At 49.5% G+C, this 22,098-nt stretch overlaps 2 protein-coding genes across 6 annotated transcripts in view; both read left to right on the forward strand.

The window, feature by feature from the left end:
* Nucleotides 1-2,558, forward strand: part of TMEFF1 (transmembrane protein with EGF like and two follistatin like domains 1) — a 55,471-nt gene extending 52,913 nt beyond the window's left edge. For all 5 annotated transcript variants that reach the window (XM_077310858.1, XM_077310857.1, XM_077310856.1 and 2 more), the window contains one exon: nt 1,359-2,558. In XM_077310858.1, the coding sequence (XP_077166973.1) occupies nt 1,359-1,443 (85 nt within the window). In that variant the 3' untranslated portion in view covers nt 1,444-2,558. The remainder of the gene's footprint in view (nt 1-1,358) is intronic.
* A 149-nt stretch (nt 2,559-2,707) lies between these two features.
* On the forward strand, nt 2,708-16,159 carry CAVIN4 (caveolae associated protein 4). The gene is made up of 2 exons (XM_077310852.1): nt 2,708-3,550; nt 13,329-16,159. The coding sequence occupies exons 1-2, from the start codon at nt 2,891-2,893 to the stop codon at nt 13,962-13,964; spliced, it is 1,296 nt and encodes a 431-aa protein (XP_077166967.1). The 5' UTR covers nt 2,708-2,890; the 3' UTR covers nt 13,965-16,159.
* The last annotated feature ends 5,939 nt before the right edge of the window (nt 16,160-22,098 follow it).

Raw genomic sequence — 22,098 nt, forward strand, 5'->3', positions numbered from 1 at the left:
GGCTTCTTGGAGGCATTTTCAGCCCCTCCCCCGCTCCAGGGAGCGCTCTGGTTTGCCAGCAAGGGAAGAGAGGAGGAGAAGCAAATCAGTGGGACAGGCTTCCTCGGCAGGTGGTGGGTTCTCCATCTTCGGAAATGTTTAAGCAGAGGCTGGAGAGCCTTCTGGCAGAGAGGCTGATTCTGTGGAGGCTCAAGGGGGTGGCAGGTGACAGTGGAGGAGAGAGTGTCCTGCCTAGTGCAGGGGGTTGGACTAGATGACTCAGGAGGTCCCTTCCAACTCTATGATTTTTGATACCCAGTAAGAAGCTCTACAGGCAGTGGGAACTGAAACGAGAAGCTGCAAGGAGACCTTTGTTGCTGGGAGGAAGCATGCCTCATGGCAGCCGCAAGTAGTGCGACGCTCGGGTAGGCCACCCACCCCATCCCCCTTAGAAAAGGACTCACCCCTCGACTCCAGCTCCAGCTCCAGCTCCAGCCCCCCCCCACCCCAACCAAAAAAGGGACAACTGAGAGGAGTGGAGCCTCGATGGCAAAGGTCTGAATTGCTGGGGCCCCTCCCTTTGCCAGCATCTCCAGGCCCCTCCCGGGCCACTTTGGGAAGGGGTGAGTTGCCCTGCCTGCCCAAAGAAGGGGAGATATTCTAAAACAGTGGTCCCCAACCTTTTTTCGGCTGGGGACCGGCTGGGGACCGGCTGCGCGGCATGGCCCTGATTCCCTTCCCCCCCCCCTCCCGCAGTAAGAAGCTTCCCGGGCCGCAAGCTTGCGGCCTGCAAAGTTTTTTACTGCGGGGGGGCAGGGAGAGGGAACCGCGGCCGCGGCCTGCAGGTTGGGGACCACTGTTCTAAAAGACTAGCTGGAAGTAGCAAAAGGGGGGGGGGGCTCTTCACAGCAGCCATTTTGAAACCCTTCATGCTACAGTACCATGGTACTATGATGCCCCAGTCAAAAAAGTCAGTGTGTCAATACAATTGGTTTTGTGCCGTTTTGTGACCTTTAATAAAGTGTACCTCTTATTTGGGCCTCTTGTGGCGCAGAGTGGTAAGGCAGCAGAAATGCAGTCTGAAGCTCTGCCCATGAGGCTGGGAGTTCGATCCCAGCAGCCGGCTCAAGGTTGACTCAGCCTTCCATCCTTCCGAGGTCAGTAAAATGTGTACCCAGCTTGCTGGGGGGTAAACGGTAATGACTGGGGAAGGCACTGGCAAACCTTGAAAAGTCTGCCATGAAAACACTGGAGGGCGTCACCCCAAGGGTCAGACATGGGATCCCTTTACCTCTTATTTTCTGGTTTTCCTCTTTCTTTTTTGTGCAAAGAGAACAGTCGCTTAAGAAATCTCCCTCTCTTTTTGTTCCCAACAACAGGAAATGCCCCAAAAACAACAGAGGACGGCGACAGAAGCAAAATTTAGGCCACTTCGCTTCAGACACGTCATCTAGAATGGTGTAGCATAATTTTTATACCCACATTGACCATGTGATGTAAATTTTTATTATCTTTTTTTAAAAATGGAAATATTTATTTCAGAGGCCTTATTTTTGGACTTTTTTGTGTGTGGCTCTCCTTTTGTTTTATTCTGACAGCAGCTGAAGCTGTGGACAGCTTGAGTGATTTCTCATTTCACAATTTGGATAATACGGACGTTTGTTTTTCTGATCCTTGTATCACATGGTTCCAACAGACTCATGGTTTACTCATGGAATGTCACGGTTTTTGGATAGCAGAGACATTTCATCCGTGGTTGTGGGAGGGTCAGTCACGTTTCCTAGACAACTGGCCCCTGCCAGAGGGGTAAAGATGTTTACAGCCGACTTTTCTTACAAGGAACTAGAAGACACTGTGTTTAAATACCATAGTTATTTAAATGTTTTTGGAAGTTAGTAAATGATTTTTTTAGATGATGCCAATTGCATGAATTGTGAAGGTGTGTCCTTGTGTGTGGTTGTAACCTATTTATAACACCTACGGACTGGGTCAGAGAACCATTGTCCTCATAAATATTTGACACTTTATTTTTAAATTGTAAAAAAATGGATAATAATGTACATTTCACAATTGGAAAAATTGCCCCGTAAAGTAGAGGCCATTTATGCTACGGAAACAGGTCTTGGTTAGACTTGCGTGTTGTTTTTAAAAAGCGTTCTCGTGAACGGTCGGCCTCCCGTGGGCCGGGCTCCACCCTGCACCGTCCTCGTTTCAACGGCCTTCGTACTTCCTACAGTTTTCTAAAGAGGTACCTGTTTTCACATCAGCAAATATAAATTGTATATTCTTTGTGATTAAAATGCAAAACAAAAAACAAAAGAAGGAATAATGATTAAATGGCATAAAGGTTCGTGCTCTTGTCTAGACTATTTTCAAGAGCTAAAATTGCGTCTTTTCCAGATGCAAGTCTTCTAGTTGTGGGGATTAGAGAAGTAGGACGTGAGTTGTTGTTTGGATGATCCAGAGCTACAATGTCAGTAGGGTGTCTGTTCCAGCCATTCGGCCCGTAGTTTTAGGCATTCCAATTCTGCATGTAGGTTTGAATCATTTGTTCAATAAAAAAGCTTTCAGAATTTGAACTGGGAAGGCATGTCAATGCCGTGTTTTCCAATGGTATCTCATCTGTTCCAAGTGTGTTTGTTCATTCCTGGAAGGCTTGAAGGGAAGGGGCAGAATTATTATTCCGTTTGTTATTTTTCAGATAGCCAGAAAAAGTCTCTTGGAAAGCACTGAACTCTACCCAAGTTGCTGCTCAAGAAAAGGGCTTAATTAAATCAGAAAAGCAACAGTGGGTCTTCACAGTGCCAGTTCCCTGCATTTGTTAGTAGGTTGCGTAGCTATTCTGGGATTAGCTCGAGTGAACTAACTGGTACAGAAGCACTATTGGTGGGCCACGTGTTCCTTTCCCGGCATGGCTTCCTATTTTAGAGGCTTCATATTGCAGAAAGTGCTTGAACAATCAACACGTAGGTATTCTGTGGTTATAAATGTCTGTCAAGTCATTTGGGTGGAGTTTCAGAGCCTGCTTCTGAACATTCCCCTCGAGCCAGCTGCCGGGCAACTTCTCGTCGTGGTGCCAGAATCCCCCAGCTGGGGCTCGAACGGCTGCCGTGCGGAGGGCTTGTGTTTCAGTGCCTGTGAACCAGTCGAAGGTGGCAGCATGGATCACCACGGAACCACCGTGGAGGCAGACAAAACTCGCCAGAATCGCCTGTCCAGCATCACGGATGATGATGAGGAGCCGGATGCGGCATTTGCCATCGTCCGGGTCCTGGACAAGGTGGCCACCATTGTCGACAGTGTGCAGGCCAGCCAAAAGCGCATCGAAGAGAGACACCGAGAAATGGAGGAGGCCGTCAGGACCATCCAGATCGACCTGCTGAAGCTGGCTCAGGCTCACGGCAGCACCGAGTACACCATCAATAAGCTGCTGCAGAAGACCCGCAAAGTGAGCGCTCGCGTCAAAGAAGTCCGGCAGCGGGTGGAAAAGCAGGGCTCCAACGTGCGGAAAGTGGAAGCCAAGCAAGAGGAGATGCTGCGGAAAAACAAGTTTCGGGTCGTCATTTACCAGGTAAACGGACTTTGTTGATAACCGCTGTCCCTTTTGCTGCACCTGGCACAGTTATCCCATCCCTGGGAGAGGGAGAGGCTGTGTCCATCTCAGAGTGTTGCTTTTTCTTTTAAAAAATCCATCTCTGCCTGTGCAGGAATCCCCTGGTGGCGAGTCACTTGGTCTATTCTTAGTGTCCGGGGGCTTCTAAGGCAGCCAACAAGCTCAGCCACAGAGCAGCCAGGCCTATCGGTGGCCTGCCTGAAAGGCAATCTGAGGGCGTCATGACAGCCTGTCCCATGCTGGGCTGTCATCCTGGTTATTTTTTGACCAGCTTAACGAGAGATTGAATTCTCAGTGTTCCTTTGCACAAAGTGGTGCTTTGCTGGACTGCATTTCTTTCTTTTCCTTTCTAAAAAAGCTTGTTTGCGTGTTGTTTCCTAAACCCGGGCTGCATCGTAAGTCTCCCCTCCCCTCCCCTCCCCTCCCCTCCCCTCCCCTCCCCTCCCCTCCCCTCCCCTCCCCGCTGTGCTGGCTGGCAGGCAGGCTTCCTTCCCCTTGAGCTAATGATGCACATCGTGTTCAGGATCCGTTGGGAACAGCCCGCCCTGCCATGGATCATCCAATCAGGGTTTTGCAAGATGGATTACCTGCAGTGGAAAGAAATCAGACATTCTTGAGCTAAAGATTTTTATATTCTTAGGAGTGTGAGTGAGAGAGGCCTTAGAAAATGCACATACTTCTCCTTTCTTATTGTGAAAAATGCTGTGAGGGGTTTCTTTTTCAGGCATTTCAAGGATTTTTGTGTGACCAAAGATGCTTGGAGAGGAATGGGAAGGCGACCATAAGCCGCTTTGAGCCTCCTTCGGGTAGGGAAAAGCGGCATCTAAGAACCAACTCTTCTTCTTCTTCTTCTTCTTCTTCTTCTTCTTCTTCTTCTTCTTCTTCTTCTTCTTCTTCTTCTTCTTCTTCTTCTTCTTCTTCTTCTTCTTCTTGACTGTGATGTTAAACTGTGGTTTACTTTGCTTTATGTTTAGCTTAGGAGCAGATCCCAGATGAGAACTGCAAAGCTTTGGACATTTGTTGAAAAAGCTCTGTAAAATTTGTGAATAGCAGTCGGCTCGATCCAGGCAAAGTTCAACTCTTTGAAATTCTTCTTTTTCAGTCCGAGAGGGAAGCATACATTTCACGCTCCTCCACGGAAACCTGTGCTTACCTTTGTCTGGGGAGAAGTTGGGTTGTGCCACCAAAAATTTCTTTATAGCGATATGTAGGTTAAAATGGGCCACGTTGGGGTGGGAGGGAGGAGAGTACCACTGTAAGATGCTTGAGGAGTATTCCACACTTACAGCAATGACACGTTCTAAAAGGGTACGTTTTACTATATGCTGTTTCAGTGCAATTAAATGTGCCCTTTAGTTCACCTGAAGACCATAACTGGTGGGTCCGTGTTAGTGCCCACTGAAGTACGGAGGACGCTGCTTGGCACAGCCCTGTCGGAAGGCTTAAGTGTGGCGTGTCCTATCAATGGGTCCCTTGAAATCAAATATATTCAAAGCCAGGTTGCCAAATAATCACACCTTGCATTTGGATATGAAGTGGCTGAAAGGGCTGCTGCGGGCCAAATATCAGCATTCCTGGAGGAAACTTCAGCCCTTGACCCATTTCAGTCGGGCTTCCGGCCTGGCCATGGGGCGGAGACAGCGCCAGTTGCCCTGACGGATGACCTCCGCCGCCAACTGGACCGAGGTGGATCAGCGCTGCTGCTACTATTAGACCTGTCGGCAGCGTTTGACACAGTCGATCATGAGCTCCTAGCTCACCGCCTTGCCGACGCTGGGATACGGGGGACAGCCCTCAAATGGCTGATCTCCTTCCTCCGGGGTCATGGACAGAGGGTAGCAATAGGAGAGAGAGTATCTGGCCATCATCAGCTCACATGTGGAGTCCGACAAGGAGCAGTGCTCTCTCCTATCCTATTTAATATCTTCATGCGCCCTCTTGCTCAGCTGGTGCGGAGGTTTGGGCTGGGCTGTCACCAATACGCAGATGACACCCAGCTCTTCCTCCTGACTCCCCCCCAGAATCTTTAGCCAGGTGCCTGGAAGCAGTGACAAAATGGATCAAGCAGAGTCACCTGAAGCTCAACCCTACAAAGACGGAAGTCCTGTGGTTGGGTAGGAAGGGACCATGGGAGGAAGCGCGCCTGCCCACCCTGGACGGTGTGCAGCTCCTAGCGACTCACTCTGCCTGTGGCTCCAGCCTCACGGTGCCCCCAAATAAATAAATAAATAAATAAATAAATATATATATATATATATATATATATATATATATGAAGGCAGAAGAAGCTTAATTTGCCTCTAGCCCTAATGCATGGGGCTGCCGTTTCCTGCAGATTACAGACTCATAACAACCGGAAGTCACTGGAAGTCTATTTATGGGGCATTCAGCAAAATGTACCCTGCTGTTTGCTACCTGAAGGAGTCTCAAAGTAGCTTACAGGCACCTTCCCTTTCCTCTCCCCACAACAGACACCCTGTGAGGGTGGTGAGGCTGAGAGAGCCCTGATATTACTGAACAAGAAGAAGAAGAGTTGGTTCTTATATGATTTCTCTACCCAAAGGAGTCTCAAAGGGGCTTAAAAGCACCTTCCCTTTCCTCTCCCCACAACAGACACCCTGTGAGGGAGGGGAGGCTGAAAGGTGACCAGCCCAAGGTCACCTAGCTGGCTCCAAGTGGGAGGGGTGGGGAACTGAACCCAGTTCTCCAGCATAGAATCCACTCCTCTCAACCGCGACACCACCCTGCCTGTCCGGATGCAGGATTGTGGTCTGCGGCCCCAGTTGGCCATGGTAATTTCGGCAGAAGCTTGCTTTTGAGGGTGGTAGGAAAGGGAGACAGACCCTGAAGTGCCCGGCCCCACTTGCATCAGCCAGTGTGGAGATCCTGATGCAGTCCCCATGCCTCAGGGGTTTGGGCCTGCTAGCCCAGCCGAGGGGTTTCCTTCCAGCAGGAAGAGCTTTCCTCAGATGTCAGGCAAACACTTCCACAGGCATGAGCCCACAGTTCGCTGCTGCGTCCCACTGGATCGGGACCTGTATTTGTCAAATGGGCACCTGGGGTCTGGCCTTGGTGTGACGCTAAACGTTGGACCGGACACACCACCGGCCTGATGCAAAATACCTTATTTTCATTAGGACATTTATCTCATGAGGCTCATGTTTTTGTGTTCTACGGCTGGTGCCTCATATAACCAAAAGGAGCAGAAAGCAGGACAGGAATTGGGGGCTGGAGGAGCTGAACCTTCAAGGAATAAATGAGGTGGGTGGCAGGGGGACTCAACCTGCCCCTGGGGTCCATGGGCTGGGCGAAGATCAGCAGGCGGTTCTACTGCCACATCGGGTTAGGATTTCAGCATATCGTCACTAGAATTATTTATTTATCGATTTATTTAGATTTTTATACCGCCCTTCCCTACAGCCAGACCCCAGGTGCCCATTGTAATTAAAATTGGAGCCCCTTGTAGCCGATACAAGGGGCGCTAGAATGGGGGGAGGGGAAAATAGCAAAGAGAGAGATGGAGGTAGAAAGGAAGAGAGTGAGGAAAATAGAGAGACACGAAGAGAGAGAAAGAGGATAGGGAAAAAGGAAGAGAAAGGAAAGGAAAGGAAAGAGGGAAAAGAGGTAGCCAGAAATATTGGCGGAAGGGAAGAAACTAAGGAAGAGAGAAAGGACAGAGGAATATAGAGAGTTAGAGAGCGAGGAGAGGAGAGGACAGAGAGAGAATTATAGAGAAAGAGGGAGAATGTAAGAGATAGAGATTAAACGAGGGAGAGAAATAGAGGGAGAGAAGGGAAGAAAGGGAGAAGAATACAGAGAGAGATTGAGTAAGGAAAAGTAGGAGAGAGACAGTAAGGGTGAGAGGGCTAGAAAGGAAAAAGGGAGAGACAGGAAGACAGAGATGTAGGAAGGGGTAGAAAGGAAAGCGAGAGAAGCCACCCGCTCCCCCCTCGCGCCTCTCATTGGGCCGAAGTCCAGACAGTCCCCTGCCCACTCCCCACCCACCTACCCCTTGCTCTTCTATTTAACAGCGCAAGCTGTTACAGATAATCTTGACAAAATCAAGCCTTTGGTTTTCTCCCTCCCTCCCTCCCATCTTTCACATTCCAAATCACAGATTGCTCTGTCTTTTTTTCTGTTTGGGGAGTGTGTGCCTTATAAAAAAATTAAGTGTACACCTACAGAAATGTAAAGTGGCAAAAAGGTGCTTTGTCATGCAGATGCTCTGGACTTGGCCTTGTGTCTCAGCTGAGATGGGCACACACGCAGACAGGTTGGTGCCTGAGCAGTACCTGAACTAGCTGCTCTTTGTATTTTTGACAAAACCTTTGCTTGAGCATTGGAGGAAATCAAACTATGCTCAGAGTTGCTAAATCAAAAGCAACAGACTGTGCCTGGGCAGTTCTAACCTCATAGAGAGTCGCACAGGGAACGCTGTGGCTGAAACCCCCTCGTCCTCCTCACGGGCCATTCAGGCGGGTCTGCTCCCCTCTCAGCTGAGAGGGCAGCTCCACTTAACCTTCTCGGTGGCTCTTGGGCCAGCTGCAGGACTCAAGGCCACAAAACTGCCCCACATCCTGCTTTGAAGGCCCACTTTGCCTGCAGCAGCAGCAGCAGCAGCAGCCACCAACAGGCACGGGGCTGAACGTGGGCTCCACACCCCCCCTCGCCCCGTTCATCATCCTCTGCCGCTGATGCCACTGGGGACCGATTCCCTTGGAACAACAGAGCAGTAGAGCAAAGCCCGGGTTCAGGCTGCCTTCCCTTCATTCCCTTAGAGGCTCACGGATTAACAAATCTTCTTGAGCAGGAAAAGATTCTCATTCCTCATTTTTTGGGCACGAGGGCCAGGAGGTCTGGAGGGTTATTGCGGCAGCCAGAGCGTTCTTAGGCGCCTTGTGGCTCAGCTCTTTGATCAAAGCTCTCTGAGGCTGATCAATCTCCGGCCCAGTTTTTAAGGAAAACCCTGAGCATCCCCAGCTGTGCATCAAATGTTGTGTTGTGGGCAGAATTTGGGCCGATATCCCCGGAAGCAAGAGCACGGCTGCGTGCCTTTAACCGAGACTACAGTCGCTCTGCACTTGCTGGCCACTCTGAAACGGGATACCCTCTCTGGATGGAAGCTCTGGGCAAGAAACTGATAGTAGCTGGAATGTCAGCTAATCCTATTTCTGATTTGGGCAAAATCCAAAGCATTTTCTGTAATCAAAAAGCATGACCTAGATATTAATTACAATGGTACCTTTAAGACCAAGAAAATGTAATTCTGGGTATAAACTTATATGCAGTATTAGACTTTGTTGCTCTTAAAGGGTTCAAACCTGGATTATATATTTAGGGCCATTCTGCTTTAAAAAAGTGAAATCCTTACCGTTTGTAAACACCATTTTTTTGGCATTTTGCACAATGTCATGAACATCCAGCATAACATCTGCAAAACGGCTGCTGCATCCTCCATTTTAAAGCGCTTGTAGGGAAATCCACAAAACTGGATTACGCCTTCGAAGTAGCGCGAGCAGGATGAGAGCAGCCAGCAAGACACGCCCACAAAGGCCTGTGCGTTGCCCAAGTGGCCGCGGTAGCGAGATTTCCTGCTCCAACGCCTGCCCTCGAGCCCGCCTCCCTTTCTCTTCACCTGGAATGGGGCTTTCTTCTTCTTTTTTTTGAAAAATTGCCTGGACCAACGATGGGCACACAATTGCCCAGGCAGAGCAAATCAATCAATCAATCAATCAATCAATCTTTATTTACAGTTGTTTAGACCAACATTTCAGATGCACTAATAAACAAATTCAGTAAAAAAGGAAGGTAATACATAAGAAAGAGGTTAGAAATGCTTCAGCAGTAAAACTTTAGAACTTTTAAAACCATAAAAGTCAATATTTAAGAGAAGTATTAAATACCATTGACTATTTTACAAAAGCAAAATGTGACATAATAGCAATAAAACTATTAAAACTATTAAAATATAAAACTAAACCAAGATTAAGGGACGTACCATAAAAGCTACTAACAAAAAACTTAAGTAATTCTATGTACCAATCGGCTAAGTTATAATGACCCAGTCTTTCCTAATTCTTGAAGCTACCCAAGCAAATTTTGCTGCTTTGCTAGTTAAAAAAAACTATTTAAGTCTGATAGCAATAGTTGCAGGCGATGTTTTCTGCAAGAGCATTCCGTAAGCATTGGTACTAATGCACCTGTGTGAATATGATTATACAGCTTGCACTCAAATAAGACATGTTCTGTGGTCTCCACTTGACCCTCATTGCAAACGCAGAGCCGATCCTCGCGAGGGAGTCCATCAAATTTCCCACTCAGGTGAGCAGAGGGCAGGGCGTTGTGACGATGGAGGGTTAAGGATCTCCTGTGCTCAGGATTTACCAGTTTACTTAATGCATCAGATAGTGCAGAGCAAAAAAAAAACTGTTCCCCACCAGTTTGCCCAGTAAGTATGCCTGTTCCTCAGCCCCCCCAAAAAACAAATCACCTCTTCCCCAATTTTTTAAAAAGCTTCAAGGCTCCAGATTTCAAGAGGGATTCTAGTGAAAGGAGCCCAGTGCCTCCATGAATTAACACATATGCATTTAAATGCCCCCCGCAGGGCTCGGTGCTCTGCGAGTGAGAATCTGCTGGTCGTTCCCGGCCCCAGAGAAGCACGCCTGGCCTCGACCAGGGCCAGGGCCTTTTCGGTCCTGGCCCCCACCTGGTGGAATGAGCTCCCGGGAGAGCTGCGGGCCTTTCAACGTTCCGCAGGGCCTGCAAGACGGAGCTCTTCCGCCAGGTCTATGGTTGAGCCTGGGGCTGCTGGGGTACATCGATTGCTCTCCCCCGGGCTTCTTCTTGAACATCGTTGACCTCCTTCTCCTCCACCCCCCCCCCTTTTTTAGGAAGGGGGTAGGAAGGGGATCTTATTATTGTGCTGCCATTTTAAAGTTTTAAGACATTTTAAAGTCTTTTAATGGGAGTTTTAATGGGGTTTTAAGACACTGTAACCCGCCATGAGCCATTTGGGAGTGGCGGGAAATAAATCGTAATAATAATAATAATAATAATAATAATAATAATAATAATAAATAAATAAAAAATGAATAGGTTTTAAAAAACCATGGGCATCGCGTTCCTTATAAAAGAGCGAGGAAGGTGATTGGCTGCCTGTCTTGACTGACAGGTGGAAGAGAGGAGCGCGTTCCCCTCATGTCTAGCGCGTTCCCCTCATTTGCCATTTCAAGGAGGCGTGCAAAATGTCAGGAAGCGCGAGATGGCAGCAGAGGAGTCAGCCGGTGAGGGATTCTGGGAGGGCCGTTTTTATTTAGTGTTACACCATTGTGCTGGTGTAAGGCTTCTTTCCCCCCTGTGCGGAATGGCCCTCAGTGTACTTGATTCAGACACTGTCCAATTAAGTAGCCTTGGAAATAGCAACACATCAGTGGCACAGCACCCAACTGACCAGCCTCCCTGTCTGTGTCTGCATGGAATTATTTGATCTCTAAACCGTGCCATCAAGTGATGCTGGCCGCGTGAAGTTCCCTCTCGCGAGGGTTCAAGGCAAGAGGCCAGGAGAGGCATTTGCCTCCCTGGAGTTGGGGCTCCCATCCCATCCTGACCCTGCAGCCTCCGGCCTCTTGGGTCAGCTGTCTGCTTTCAGTCTTGCCGTAACGTCTTGCTGTTTTCCTGTCGCCTGCCTTGGGGATCCCCTTGGGTGGAAAGGCAGCACAGGCGTCCCTCACAGAGATGGCAGACGGCCTCCTGAGGACGCAGGGAGGGGCAATCCGCAGGCCTCCAGCTCACAGGCAGGCTCCCCTGCACACAACGCCGGCTAATCACTGGCAAGTGGTTACTTAGACATTACAAGCTTGACAGTGAAGTCACTGAGGGTTCCCTCCTTTTCTTCTGAATAATTTCTGATTCATATTTTTCTGCCCACCTGGAAAGTCCCTCAAGAGCACAAAGACCATCAATGCATCCGCAGGCGGCTTGTTTGTGCTGCTTCCAACATCTGTCAAGTCTATAGTTTACTTATAGTGATGATATTTGGGTGCAACTTAATTTAGGTAAGGTTTACTTCAAAGTACGAGGCTACAATGCAATCCTATGCACAATTAATTTAATCTAAACGGAATTATTTCAGCAGTTAAAGTGCTTCGTTGGAACAGGCTGCATATGTGGTTTGGCCAGGGGAGCTCTGGTCCGTTTCCAGAGGCTTCAGGGTAGGAGGACGTGTTTCCTCTTCTCCGAGGATGGGAGGTCCCACATGTGCACGAAGGTTCCCACGGAGGGTGGACTCTGCTCACCAGTCCTATGACTAAATGGCGTCTGTGGGAAACCTCTAGCCCCTCCAAGGCTTGGCTTGGCTTGGCTGGTTTCTGGCCTGGGAAGCAGCACCCAGAGGTTGGTGCTGATCGAAACACCATTTCGTGCCTGCCCTGGATAGTGAAGTAACCACCAGGTAACAAGTGGATTGAGTCCTGTTTCTTTGGCTTGATTTCTGATGTTCAGTGTAAGTAAAAACACCAACAGCCAATGTACATATATTAGCCTTGGTTCATGGATAAATGCTTTTCTTTGGAATCCCCCCCCCCCCACTCTCAGCAGTTTCTGTTCTTGGGTAGGAATCTCGCCACCCTCCCTTAACGGTTTTAAAGTACTCGGGCTGAGGCCGACATTGTGCAGGAGATCCACAGGTAAACACTGATGCAGGTTAAGAGATCAAATGCAGCTGAACTGAGTTGGATTGGGGGAAGGGTCACATTTTCTCCTCCCCAATGATTTGTATTTGGTCTGCGGGGTTTTCAAGGCTAGAAATGTTCAGCAGAGGTGACTTGCTAGAGCCTGTCTGCACAGCACAACCCTGACTTCCATCGTGGTCTCCCATCCAACTACTAACCTGCTTAGCTTCTGGGCTGATTCTGGGTTTATTCCATTGTGCATCCTGCTGAAATCAGGTCGATTTGAAATTGGGTCTTCCTCTACCCCCCCCCCCCAATTGAAAGAGAAAGTGTTCTGCACTTGATTAGGGAAGCTCAGAGCGGAGAGGGGAGCCAAGCGCAGCAGGAGTCTCTTTCTTTTCTTGAACAAAGTGGGGAGGGGGAGGGTTGGAGACAGCAGAGGAGGGGGGAATAAATTCAAGAAGCAAATCTCTGCTGAGAGGTCGGGACTTCTGGAGCGCAGTCACTTTAAGGGAATCCTTGCAACTGGGATCCAGGAAGTCTTTGAACTGACGTCTTGGCCAATCAGGGAAGACTGCTTTGCTACCAGGCACGGAGAAGGGAGTTAATTAGAAAAAAGCAAAAATCTGCACATTAACTGATGCCAGTTTTCAAATATCAAGGGTTATATCCGCTTCTGGATTTTGCAGGGGAAAGGTCTGGATCAATCATGCATGTTGCAGAGACAAAATTTAAAGTGTCCAAAGTCAAAATGGAAATCGAATTCAGTGTAGACGGGAGAGATTTATTAGAACTGAGAGTGGGTAAAAAGCCCTGTGCAGACTACACCCTGGTGATGCCAGGTTAACCTGGGCTATCTAGGCCCCCTCCCCAGATCCCTTTTCCTGTCTATGTTTTCCTCCAGAGGGAAGAATAAGGACTTGAGGGGGGTTTGAAGAGCTGTAAGTGGGGGCAGCGTACAGGGGGAAGCGGCCTCCCTCCCTCCCTCTCTTGCGATGCCGTTGCTGGGTCCTTTCCCTCCTCCCCCTCGGTGCTGTGAGACTGACTCTCTGTGCTTTCACCTGCAGGAGGACGTTCCGTGCCCATCATCTTTAACCGTTCTCAAAGACAGGACACAAGGGGGAAATCTAGAGGATGCCTTCGGTGCACCTGATGACCTCTCCTCTGACGAAGAGTATTACACAGAAGAAAGCAGAGCATCTCGGTTTAAGAAATCTGGCATGCGTCGCATCAACAACATAAAAAAGGCATTCTCCAGGGAGAACATTCAGAAGACAAGGCAAAATTTCGGCAAGAAGGTGGATAGGCTTCGAACAAGAATAGTGACGCCAGAGAGGAGGGAGCGAATCCGGCAGTCAGGAGAGAGGCTCAGGCAATCTGGGATCCGGTTCAAGAAAAGTATAGCCAAGGCAGCCCCAACCAAGGAGACATTCAAGAAGAATAAGAAAACGGCCACGGAAGGTCAACCGAGAGTCAAGGATGCCAGCACCGACACGGCAGCAGACAGCAGAGAGGCTGAACCCGTCACCGAGGAGATTTCCTACACGGAAGTGATCACCAAAGTGAAGAAAGACAGAGGCGGGAACGCCAAGGGCCCCTTGCAGGTGGAGAAGAGAGCGATCACTCCAGAGAAAAATGTGCTCAGGCCAGAAATGAAAGAAGATGAGGATGCCCTTCTGCTGACTTTAAAGCCATCTGCTTAAGGAGGCAGCCTTAAGTAGGCAGGGGGCTGCTGGCCTTTTGTGTCATGTCATGCAGATGAATTTGCCCGGCACGCCCCTTGGCCCGTGTATTCCTGGAAAGTTGCTCTTGGTGACGATGCTGCCCTTCAGGCAGTTTGTCTGCCGTTCTTCCTCGTCCTCCTGAGGAACTCTGGTGCCCAGAAACATGCATTCGGAACCACAGGCGTGGAGGAATGTGTGTTGATTACTGACCTGTTATTTGAAGAAATATATATATCTGTATATTCTGATTTCATTTCATTTACAGGCAATGGGTTCTTTTTTCATCACTCCGTGTTGCACCAATAAGCGAAATAAAGAACTGATCACGATGGAGGCTACATTTCAACACCAAAGGAGGGGGAACTCCCTACTGCCCATAACCTTAATGGCATTAATTCCCTCACTGGTTTTTCTTCTTTACTTTATGCTCAGGAACAACCGAACAGAGCAAATGACTCATTAGGCATCTTCTATGGTTGGGGGAAGAGAAAATGAATGGATCAACAGAAGGCTTCACTTACTCTTCTGCGTGCATAACTACTCGGTTCCTTTTGTGGCAAAGATTTTGTGTGCGTGCGTGGGGAGGGGGGGGGGGGGAGGGGGGGAAGGCACTGCCCTGGAAAAGCTGCCGCCAAGCTGCCGGACTCCTGGGGAGGCTTTTGTGAGGAAGAGGTGAGTTTGCCGTCTGTGGTCAGGACCAAGGAGGTCGAGTCTGTTAGAGATGTTGAAAGGGGTTGGCTCAAGTGAGCAAAGGCCTTGTTTAAGCAGAAGGGAATAAGATGCTGAAGGAAACTCTGCATGAGACAACGGCAGTGCCTCTCTAAGCAGCAACGCATCCTTCTCAGCCCGCTGGCTTGAAGGGTGTCTGCACGCCGAGGCTGCCCCTGCTAAGGTCTCCATGCAGAAGAGCTGTGTGGACAGATTCTGGCAGGGCCCCAGGCCTCTGGGCAGCACGGGCTGTGATCCAACCATGTGGCCTGGCAGGCCTGGCGCCGAGGCTTTCCTCGTTTTCCGGCTGGCCACAGGTGGCGATGACCAGCTGCCCAAGACAGACTATGGCTGTTGCTCCGAAGCAGCAGAACAAGGGTTGAGACCAGGTGTATCATTCAAAACACACGGTTTTGTGTGCACGCATTGCGCATGCACACGAAAGCTTACACCTTGGATAAAACTTTGCTTGTGGTAAAGGTGCCTCCGGACTCAGACTTTGTTCTGAGAGAGTCAAATATGATTCAGAATGGAATTCCACAGGCATGGGGAGTCAAATCCAATATTCATTTATTCTTCTCGTAGTCCATCCTCATCAGGACAGGTTCCCAGGTGACTCAGTTCCCCCTTTTCCCTCTCTTCCGCAGGGATTGTGAGACTTCCAATATTTCTGAGTTGTAGCGTATCGATTATCACCTGGGTTCTCAGGTCCTCAAATTCTGGAGTCCTGACTGTGACGATAACCAATTCTGCAGTCCTGGTGTCCCTCTGCCCATTTTGAATCTTTAATTTTGAAGTGTTAAGGCTCCTCAGCAACTTCCGCACACTTGCAAAATGTCTATCTGCTCGGAAACTTGCCTTTAAAACGTGGTCTCCTCTAGAGCCTTGGAGGGGTGTGGGTGGGTGTGCCTCCCCCATACTCAGCCCTGCCTGTGGGCCGGTCATCTTGTGTGTCCTGCCAGCACGTAGCAAAAGGACTGCAAGAACAGCGGTGGTGAGTGAGGGACGTTCCCCTCTGTTTCAGAGTGGATTAACGTTTCCAGATTGGGATGGGTGACTTCATTGCAATGGAAGGCACAGGAGGCAGACTTTATAAGGGAGGAAACGGCTTCAAATGTACTGTAAGTATCTTGCCACACATGTGGCCAACAGAAATGACGGCAAATGAAAATAAATGGAATGCGTTGATCTCTTACTTCATGAGCTATGCTGATGTGTCGATTCTGTGGCCATCTTGGATTTCATTAAGGTCTAAAATGGTCTTAGTTTGTGATCTTATTTATCCTGTAATTTGTGCTGCATGACTGATTTTCTTTGGCTTATACTTAGGGACTAGCTTCTAAAATAAAGTAAGACTTGAATTAAAACCAAGTTTCTTATATATATGATTGGAATTCTTGAAGATACGGGATGCATGTATCTTCTGGACCTATCAGTTTATATGGAATAAATTGGAACAGAATACAGATTTGTTTTCTCATTTTATATAAAATCATGGTGTTGTGCACAAAGCTCTGTCTCAGAAACATTACACTTAAATGTAGCATATTTTTGATGTTGAACAGACACACAGACAAATTGTGTTATAGCACTCTGCAGAATGCACATTGCAAGATGCTATTTTTTAAACATATACCCAAACTACAGTAAAAATCTGAACACTGCCCGTGGCGCTGCAGGCGCCATGGACTAAATAAAAGAGTAAGGTGTTCTGGGGCGGGATGTGTCCGGGATGAGGAAGGGTCCGGATTGGACCCTTCCTCGTGACAGACAATCGGAGGGACCGAAGCGCCTGCTGATTGGTCCCTCTGATTCCCAGCCCCAGCAACTGCGAGCCGTGCGCAGCGCAGCTCGCAGTTGCTCCCGGCCTGACGCAGAGAGAAGAGAAGCGCCTCTCGCCATGTCAGGCCGCCGCCCGAGGGAGCCCCCGGCAGTCGCGCGGAGTGCGGCTACCCGGGGCTCCCTGCCCGAGAGAGCCGCCGCCTGCCCCAAAAGAGAGCCGAAAGAGATGCAAGCGATGTCCTCTGTGTTCTTGGGCAAGTCAACATTCCTCACATTGGCGACAGTAAGGCATGAAAGCATTTTTTAATTGGGGGGGGAGGGGGGGCGAAAGGCAAACAGCCTCTCCGCCTAAAGCCCGCTCGATCCGTCGCAGACAGAAAAACAAAACTGGGCTGCGGACCTGACAATCCAGAACCCTCCAAGGAGTGGGAAAGATCCCTTCCTCCCTAGAATGGCCATGGGGGTAAGAGAGCCAAAGGAGCCAAGCGCCTCTCTCCCGGGGCTGGAGTGGAGAGAAGGGCAAAAGTGTCAGCCACGCAGCGGAGGATTCGGGGCACGGCGAAGCCCAGGAGGGACCGCAAACTCGCACGGCAAAGCGGCACCGCTTAGGCTCCCCGGAGGAAGGGCCCCCGCTCTTCCCATGCAGGCCGCAGCCCCTGCGCGCCGCCCCCTCGCCCCCAGCTTACAATGGTCTCCGCCATGTCCTCGCAGCCGCTCCCGGCTCGCTTCCTGCCCCGGCCTCCGCGGCGCCGCCTCTCGCGTGCTCGTGCAGCCTACAAGGTTCCGGGGAGAAACAGTCCGCCGGCGGCCCCGCCCCCTCGCCCCCACTGTGGTCCAGCCTCTGCTCGGACCCCTCTTGGGGCCGGCGCAGGGCTATGTTCGCAGGCGTCGACGCTGCGCGATCTCCTCACGGCTGTCCATTACAGGGTGCACAGAAGCGACAGCCTGGTCGGTTTTAGGGTAAGCCTACTGCCCCGCTGAAGATTGCACTTTCCCCAGTATTCTCCCAAGTGAAACGGAACAGCTCTTTAAGTTTCCTCTGAGCACTATTAGCCAGAGAGGTCTTGTTTCCAAAAATACAAGTTAAGATATTTCTAATTCTGCTTGTATTAAGTCTCTGGGTTCAGACACGGACACTCCAGCTCCAAACCACAAGGCAGCTCAGTTGCACACAAAAGAACTGGACCGCAATAGGCAGAACTGCTAGGCCTGAAATACTTGGTTAATCAACAGTCCATTGTTTATAATGTATGTTTGGGATTGGGTCATACCCCTCGAATGACTGGTTCCTTTAGTCATTCTGGAGAATCACAACAGCGGCCTTATAATCCAAGTCTAGGCCTCACGTGCATTTCCTTAGAATAGTCAACAAACTGCCCATGGACATAACATCCATCCCCTCATAAGTAAAAATGAAACTTTATCCACACTGAAGGTACTGTGGCTGCAAGCACACCCATTGAAAACAGTGAAGTTGTATTGATGAGCCAGCCAGTCGGAACCAGTGCATCTCTGCTAGCAGTTGTGGCAGTGCCAGAGGAATCGTCCTTAGAACAGTCTGGGGAAAACAAGACATCCTGAGAAGTGGTGGGTTCTGCTGACATTGGCTCATGCGCTGAGCAGGGTGTCACACTTCATTTTGAGCTCAGTGGTCTTATTTGCTCCTAGAAACAGGCTAGGTGAGTGCCGTATGAATCCCACTTGATAGGAACTGCCAGATCAAATTCTCCAGTGTGGCCGCTGATGGACATCATCTCAGTCCTTTGGTTAGGCCCTCCACGGATGGCAGGGCACCAATGATTTCGGATGGTCCCTCCATGGATGGCAGGGCACCAATGATTTCAGTTGCTAGCCAGGGCTGCCTACTTAGCATAGCGTCAGGCTCCCGCCCGAGGGAACCCCCGGCAGTTGCACGGAGCACGGCTGCCCAGGGCTCCCTGCCTGAGAGAGCCACCGCCTGCCCCAAAAGAGAGCCGCCCGAGAGAGCTGCCCAAGAGAGCCGCTGCCCGACAAGGTCAGTTTCTAGCGCCCGCTGTATTCGGCATACAGCGGGTTTTATTACTAGTTCAGTATATTTCGACACATGGTCAGATTGGATGGTATGTATAGAAAGGCACCACATGCAATTCCAAGAACAACAACAAAAAAGACTTCCATGTGCCATTATAATGCAAAAAAACTGTTTTTCTTCATATCATACGAATCTTTCACAGTGAAAGTGTAGAAGCACAAGCCCTCCCAGGCCACAGGATTCAACTCATGTGCTCATCCCCGTCTACACTGGTGTCGATCTGAACTCTGCAAGGGAGAGGAAGCCATGGGGTGGCAGCAGGGGGGCCTGGTTACGTCCCTCCAGGCTGGGTGGGGGTCTGAACACAGCCATGCCAGCAGCCATGGTGAGAATCTGACAAACCATAATGGGGAAAAAAATTGTTTTCATAATCACAGTTAGCCCTTACACAACTTTGTGTAGAATATGACTGCAAGCATCCAAGCTTGTTCCCCAGTGAAGGGAGAGAGTAGAGCTGTTTTTTTATATCTTCTTCTTCACTATTGGAAGGAGTTCCAAAGCTGCTTAAAAACACCTTGCCCCTCCTCTCCCCACATCAGCCACCCTGTGAGGTAGGTGGGATTGAGAGAGCTCTAAGAGAACTGTTCTATGTGAAAAGCTGTGACTGGCTCAGGGCACCCCAGCTAGCTGCATGTGGGAAAAGAGTGGGGAATCAAACTGCTTATCAACAACAACAATACAATACCTTTATTGGCATAAAGCAGATTAGGAGGCTATACAAAGATAGTCAAGATACATCGGACAGTTTAAGTTTAAAAACTGAGGACAGAAATTTAGCCATAATAAAATTGACATCGGCATCCTTATCACTCAGTAAAAATTGGCAAACCAAGTCTCTTGAATGGTTTCTCCATTTTGGTATGAGAGGTATGATATGCCTTCTCTGTTGAGTGAACAAGGGGCAATCCAGTATGGTATGTTGGATGGTGTCAGGAGAACTTGATTCACAGGTGCATAGTCTGTTTTCGAAGGGGATCTTGGCAAATCTCCCTTGTAATACTTTGGATGGAACTGCTTATCCAGGTTAGAGGCAGACACTCTTTAACCACAGCCAAGCAGCACTGGAGGGATGGTCTCCGAATAGAAATGAATTGCAGGTCAAATAAAGCCAGGCTTCATGCTCTGGTCAAAACGGAGCCAGGGACTCAAGAGACGAGACAAGAAAGGGAACTCCGGAGACCTTGTCTTCTGGGGACGGGTCAGGACAGTGCGTGGGAGGAGCTGAACTGCCGTGTTCCTGCCCACAACAGACAGCTTGTGTGGTTTTGCTCACAGATGGGTATTCCCCAGTTTTTTCTTGCCCACAGTACAAGCGATCCCAATTTCCCTGCATGGTTGAGCACACTGCAACCACAGCTGCCGCTGCAGGCTCCTGGCGGCTGGCATCCGGAGTGATCTCCAGAGCCCTTGTGCAGCACTAAGCGTGTGAGGGACTCCTGGGAAAGTGCGTCCACACTGCGTCTGAGGAAGAGTGCGTGCACATGAAAGCACATCCCTTGAATAACACTTTGCTGCTCTTAAAGGTGCCCCTGTTGGACTCTACGCCTGCCCGCTGTCCCCCTTGCCCAGGGTGCCCTTGCTGTTGAAAGGTGGTGGACCGGCCCAAGTGATCCTGGGGCTTTTGCGATACACACTTTTCATGGAGAAAAAAAAAACAGTTCATGTTTAAAGAAATAGTATAACGTACCAAATCTCGTTTGTTTTATTGCTTGTTTGCTTCATGGATTTGTATGCTGCCTTTCCCGTTTTTTTTAAAGCAGCCGGACTACTCAGCCACAGCCCCCCCCTTTTTGAGATGGTCCATGCTTTTCATTTCTTCCGTAGTTTCCGACAAGGGGCTTGCTGCATCCAGTGGCTTGCCTTCATGTTACCATCTGTCCCTGAGATGGGGGTTGGGAAGTGGCAGAGTGAGGTTATTTTCGTTGCCAGGGTGGAATAGATTATTTTACTGGGGTCTCATTGTGGGGTTTTATACATGTGTAACCCACCATGAACCAGCTTGGCTGGGAGTAGTGAACTATACACCAAATTAAGAAAGCCAGTTTGGGGTAGTGGTTAGGAGTGCGGACTTCTAATCTGGCATGCCGGGTTCAATTCTGCGCTCCCCCACATGCAACCAGCTGGGTGACCTTGGGCTCGCCACGGCACTGATAGAGCTGTTCTGACCGGGCAGGAATATCAGGGCTCTCTCACCCCCACCCACCCCACAGGGTGTCTGTTGTGGGGAGAGGAATGGGAAGGCGACTGTAAGCCGCTTTGAGCCTCCTTCAGGTAGAGAAAAGCGGCATATAAGAACCAACTCTTCTTCTAATAATAATAACTAGGGGCAAAGCCCATTGTATCCAAGAATACATGCTAGAGCTTGGCAGTGGGAAGAGGAAGGGGAGGAGTTGTCCAGTCTGGAAGGGCATGGGGTTGAATGTGTGTGTTGTGTGGGAGGTTGTGGTGGCATGGTGGCAAATGAGGGCATGGGTGTGGAGATATGGGTGTCAAGAACCTGTGGTGTGGAATGTTCATTGAGTGTGGGAGAGGAGTGACCATTGGGAATTTTGGCATAGTGGATACAGATGAGCTTTCCAGAGCCATGTCCTCAGATATGTGAAGGGAAAATCAGACTGGAGACTCTTCTTAGGGGGAGATTACATGGCAACCAATTCCTCCCAGTTCTGCGTCATTTCCCTTCTTGTGTGAATTAGGCCACATTCACCGAAATGCCCCTCTGCCCTACTACATATGGGGTAGTCACAGTACGCAGGTGTCCACCCTGTTCCTTCTTCTCCATTTTTTCACTGTTGATAAAATGTTATGTGCCCACATGCTTCTTTCATGGTTGCTCCTTAGAAGAGGTTTTTGTACCCTGCTGTTTATTACCCAAAGGAGTCTCAAAGTGGTTTACAAACACCTTTTCCATTCGTCTCCCTACAATAGTCAACCTGTAAGTTACGTGGGGCTGTGAGAGATCTGAGAGAACTGGGAATGGGCCGCAATGACCCAGCAGGCCTCAGGTGTCTCAAAGCATTTTCCAATCATCTTCCCTTTCTCTCCCCATAGCAGACTCCACATGAGGGAGGTGGGGTAGAGAGCCTCACAGGGAAGTTGGCAACCCTAAGAGGAAGACTCTCTGTGCACAGCAGTCTTGACCTTAGTTTTTTATTTGCCAGGCCAAAGTTGGAAAAAGTAGAGTTCCCATGCGTCTCCAGCCATTTACTTGTTCACTATTTACAGTTTCAGGCTGTAAATATTTATTTAGATCTTCCTGCACTTTCCAGACTCTCAGGACTGATGCTGGTCTGTCTGTCTGCACCCCAAAATAAGGTAAGGGCTGGCCATAGCCCATAGGCCAGGAGGGACACTCCTGCACCACTCCCTCCCAACTGCAGGCAAGAATGGCTCCTTTGAAGGCTGGACTCTGAGGCATTGTACGATTTCGAAGTCCCACCTCCAAACCTGCAGGAATATTTCCAGCCCAGGGGTAGCCAACCTCCAGGTGGAGCCTGGAGAGTTCCTGGAATTACAGCTCACCTGCAGAGTATGAAAATCAGCTCCCCATTC

Source organism: Paroedura picta, chromosome 14, assembly GCF_049243985.1.
Source record: "Paroedura picta isolate Pp20150507F chromosome 14, Ppicta_v3.0, whole genome shotgun sequence".
Taxonomy (NCBI): Eukaryota; Metazoa; Chordata; class Lepidosauria; order Squamata; family Gekkonidae; genus Paroedura; species Paroedura picta.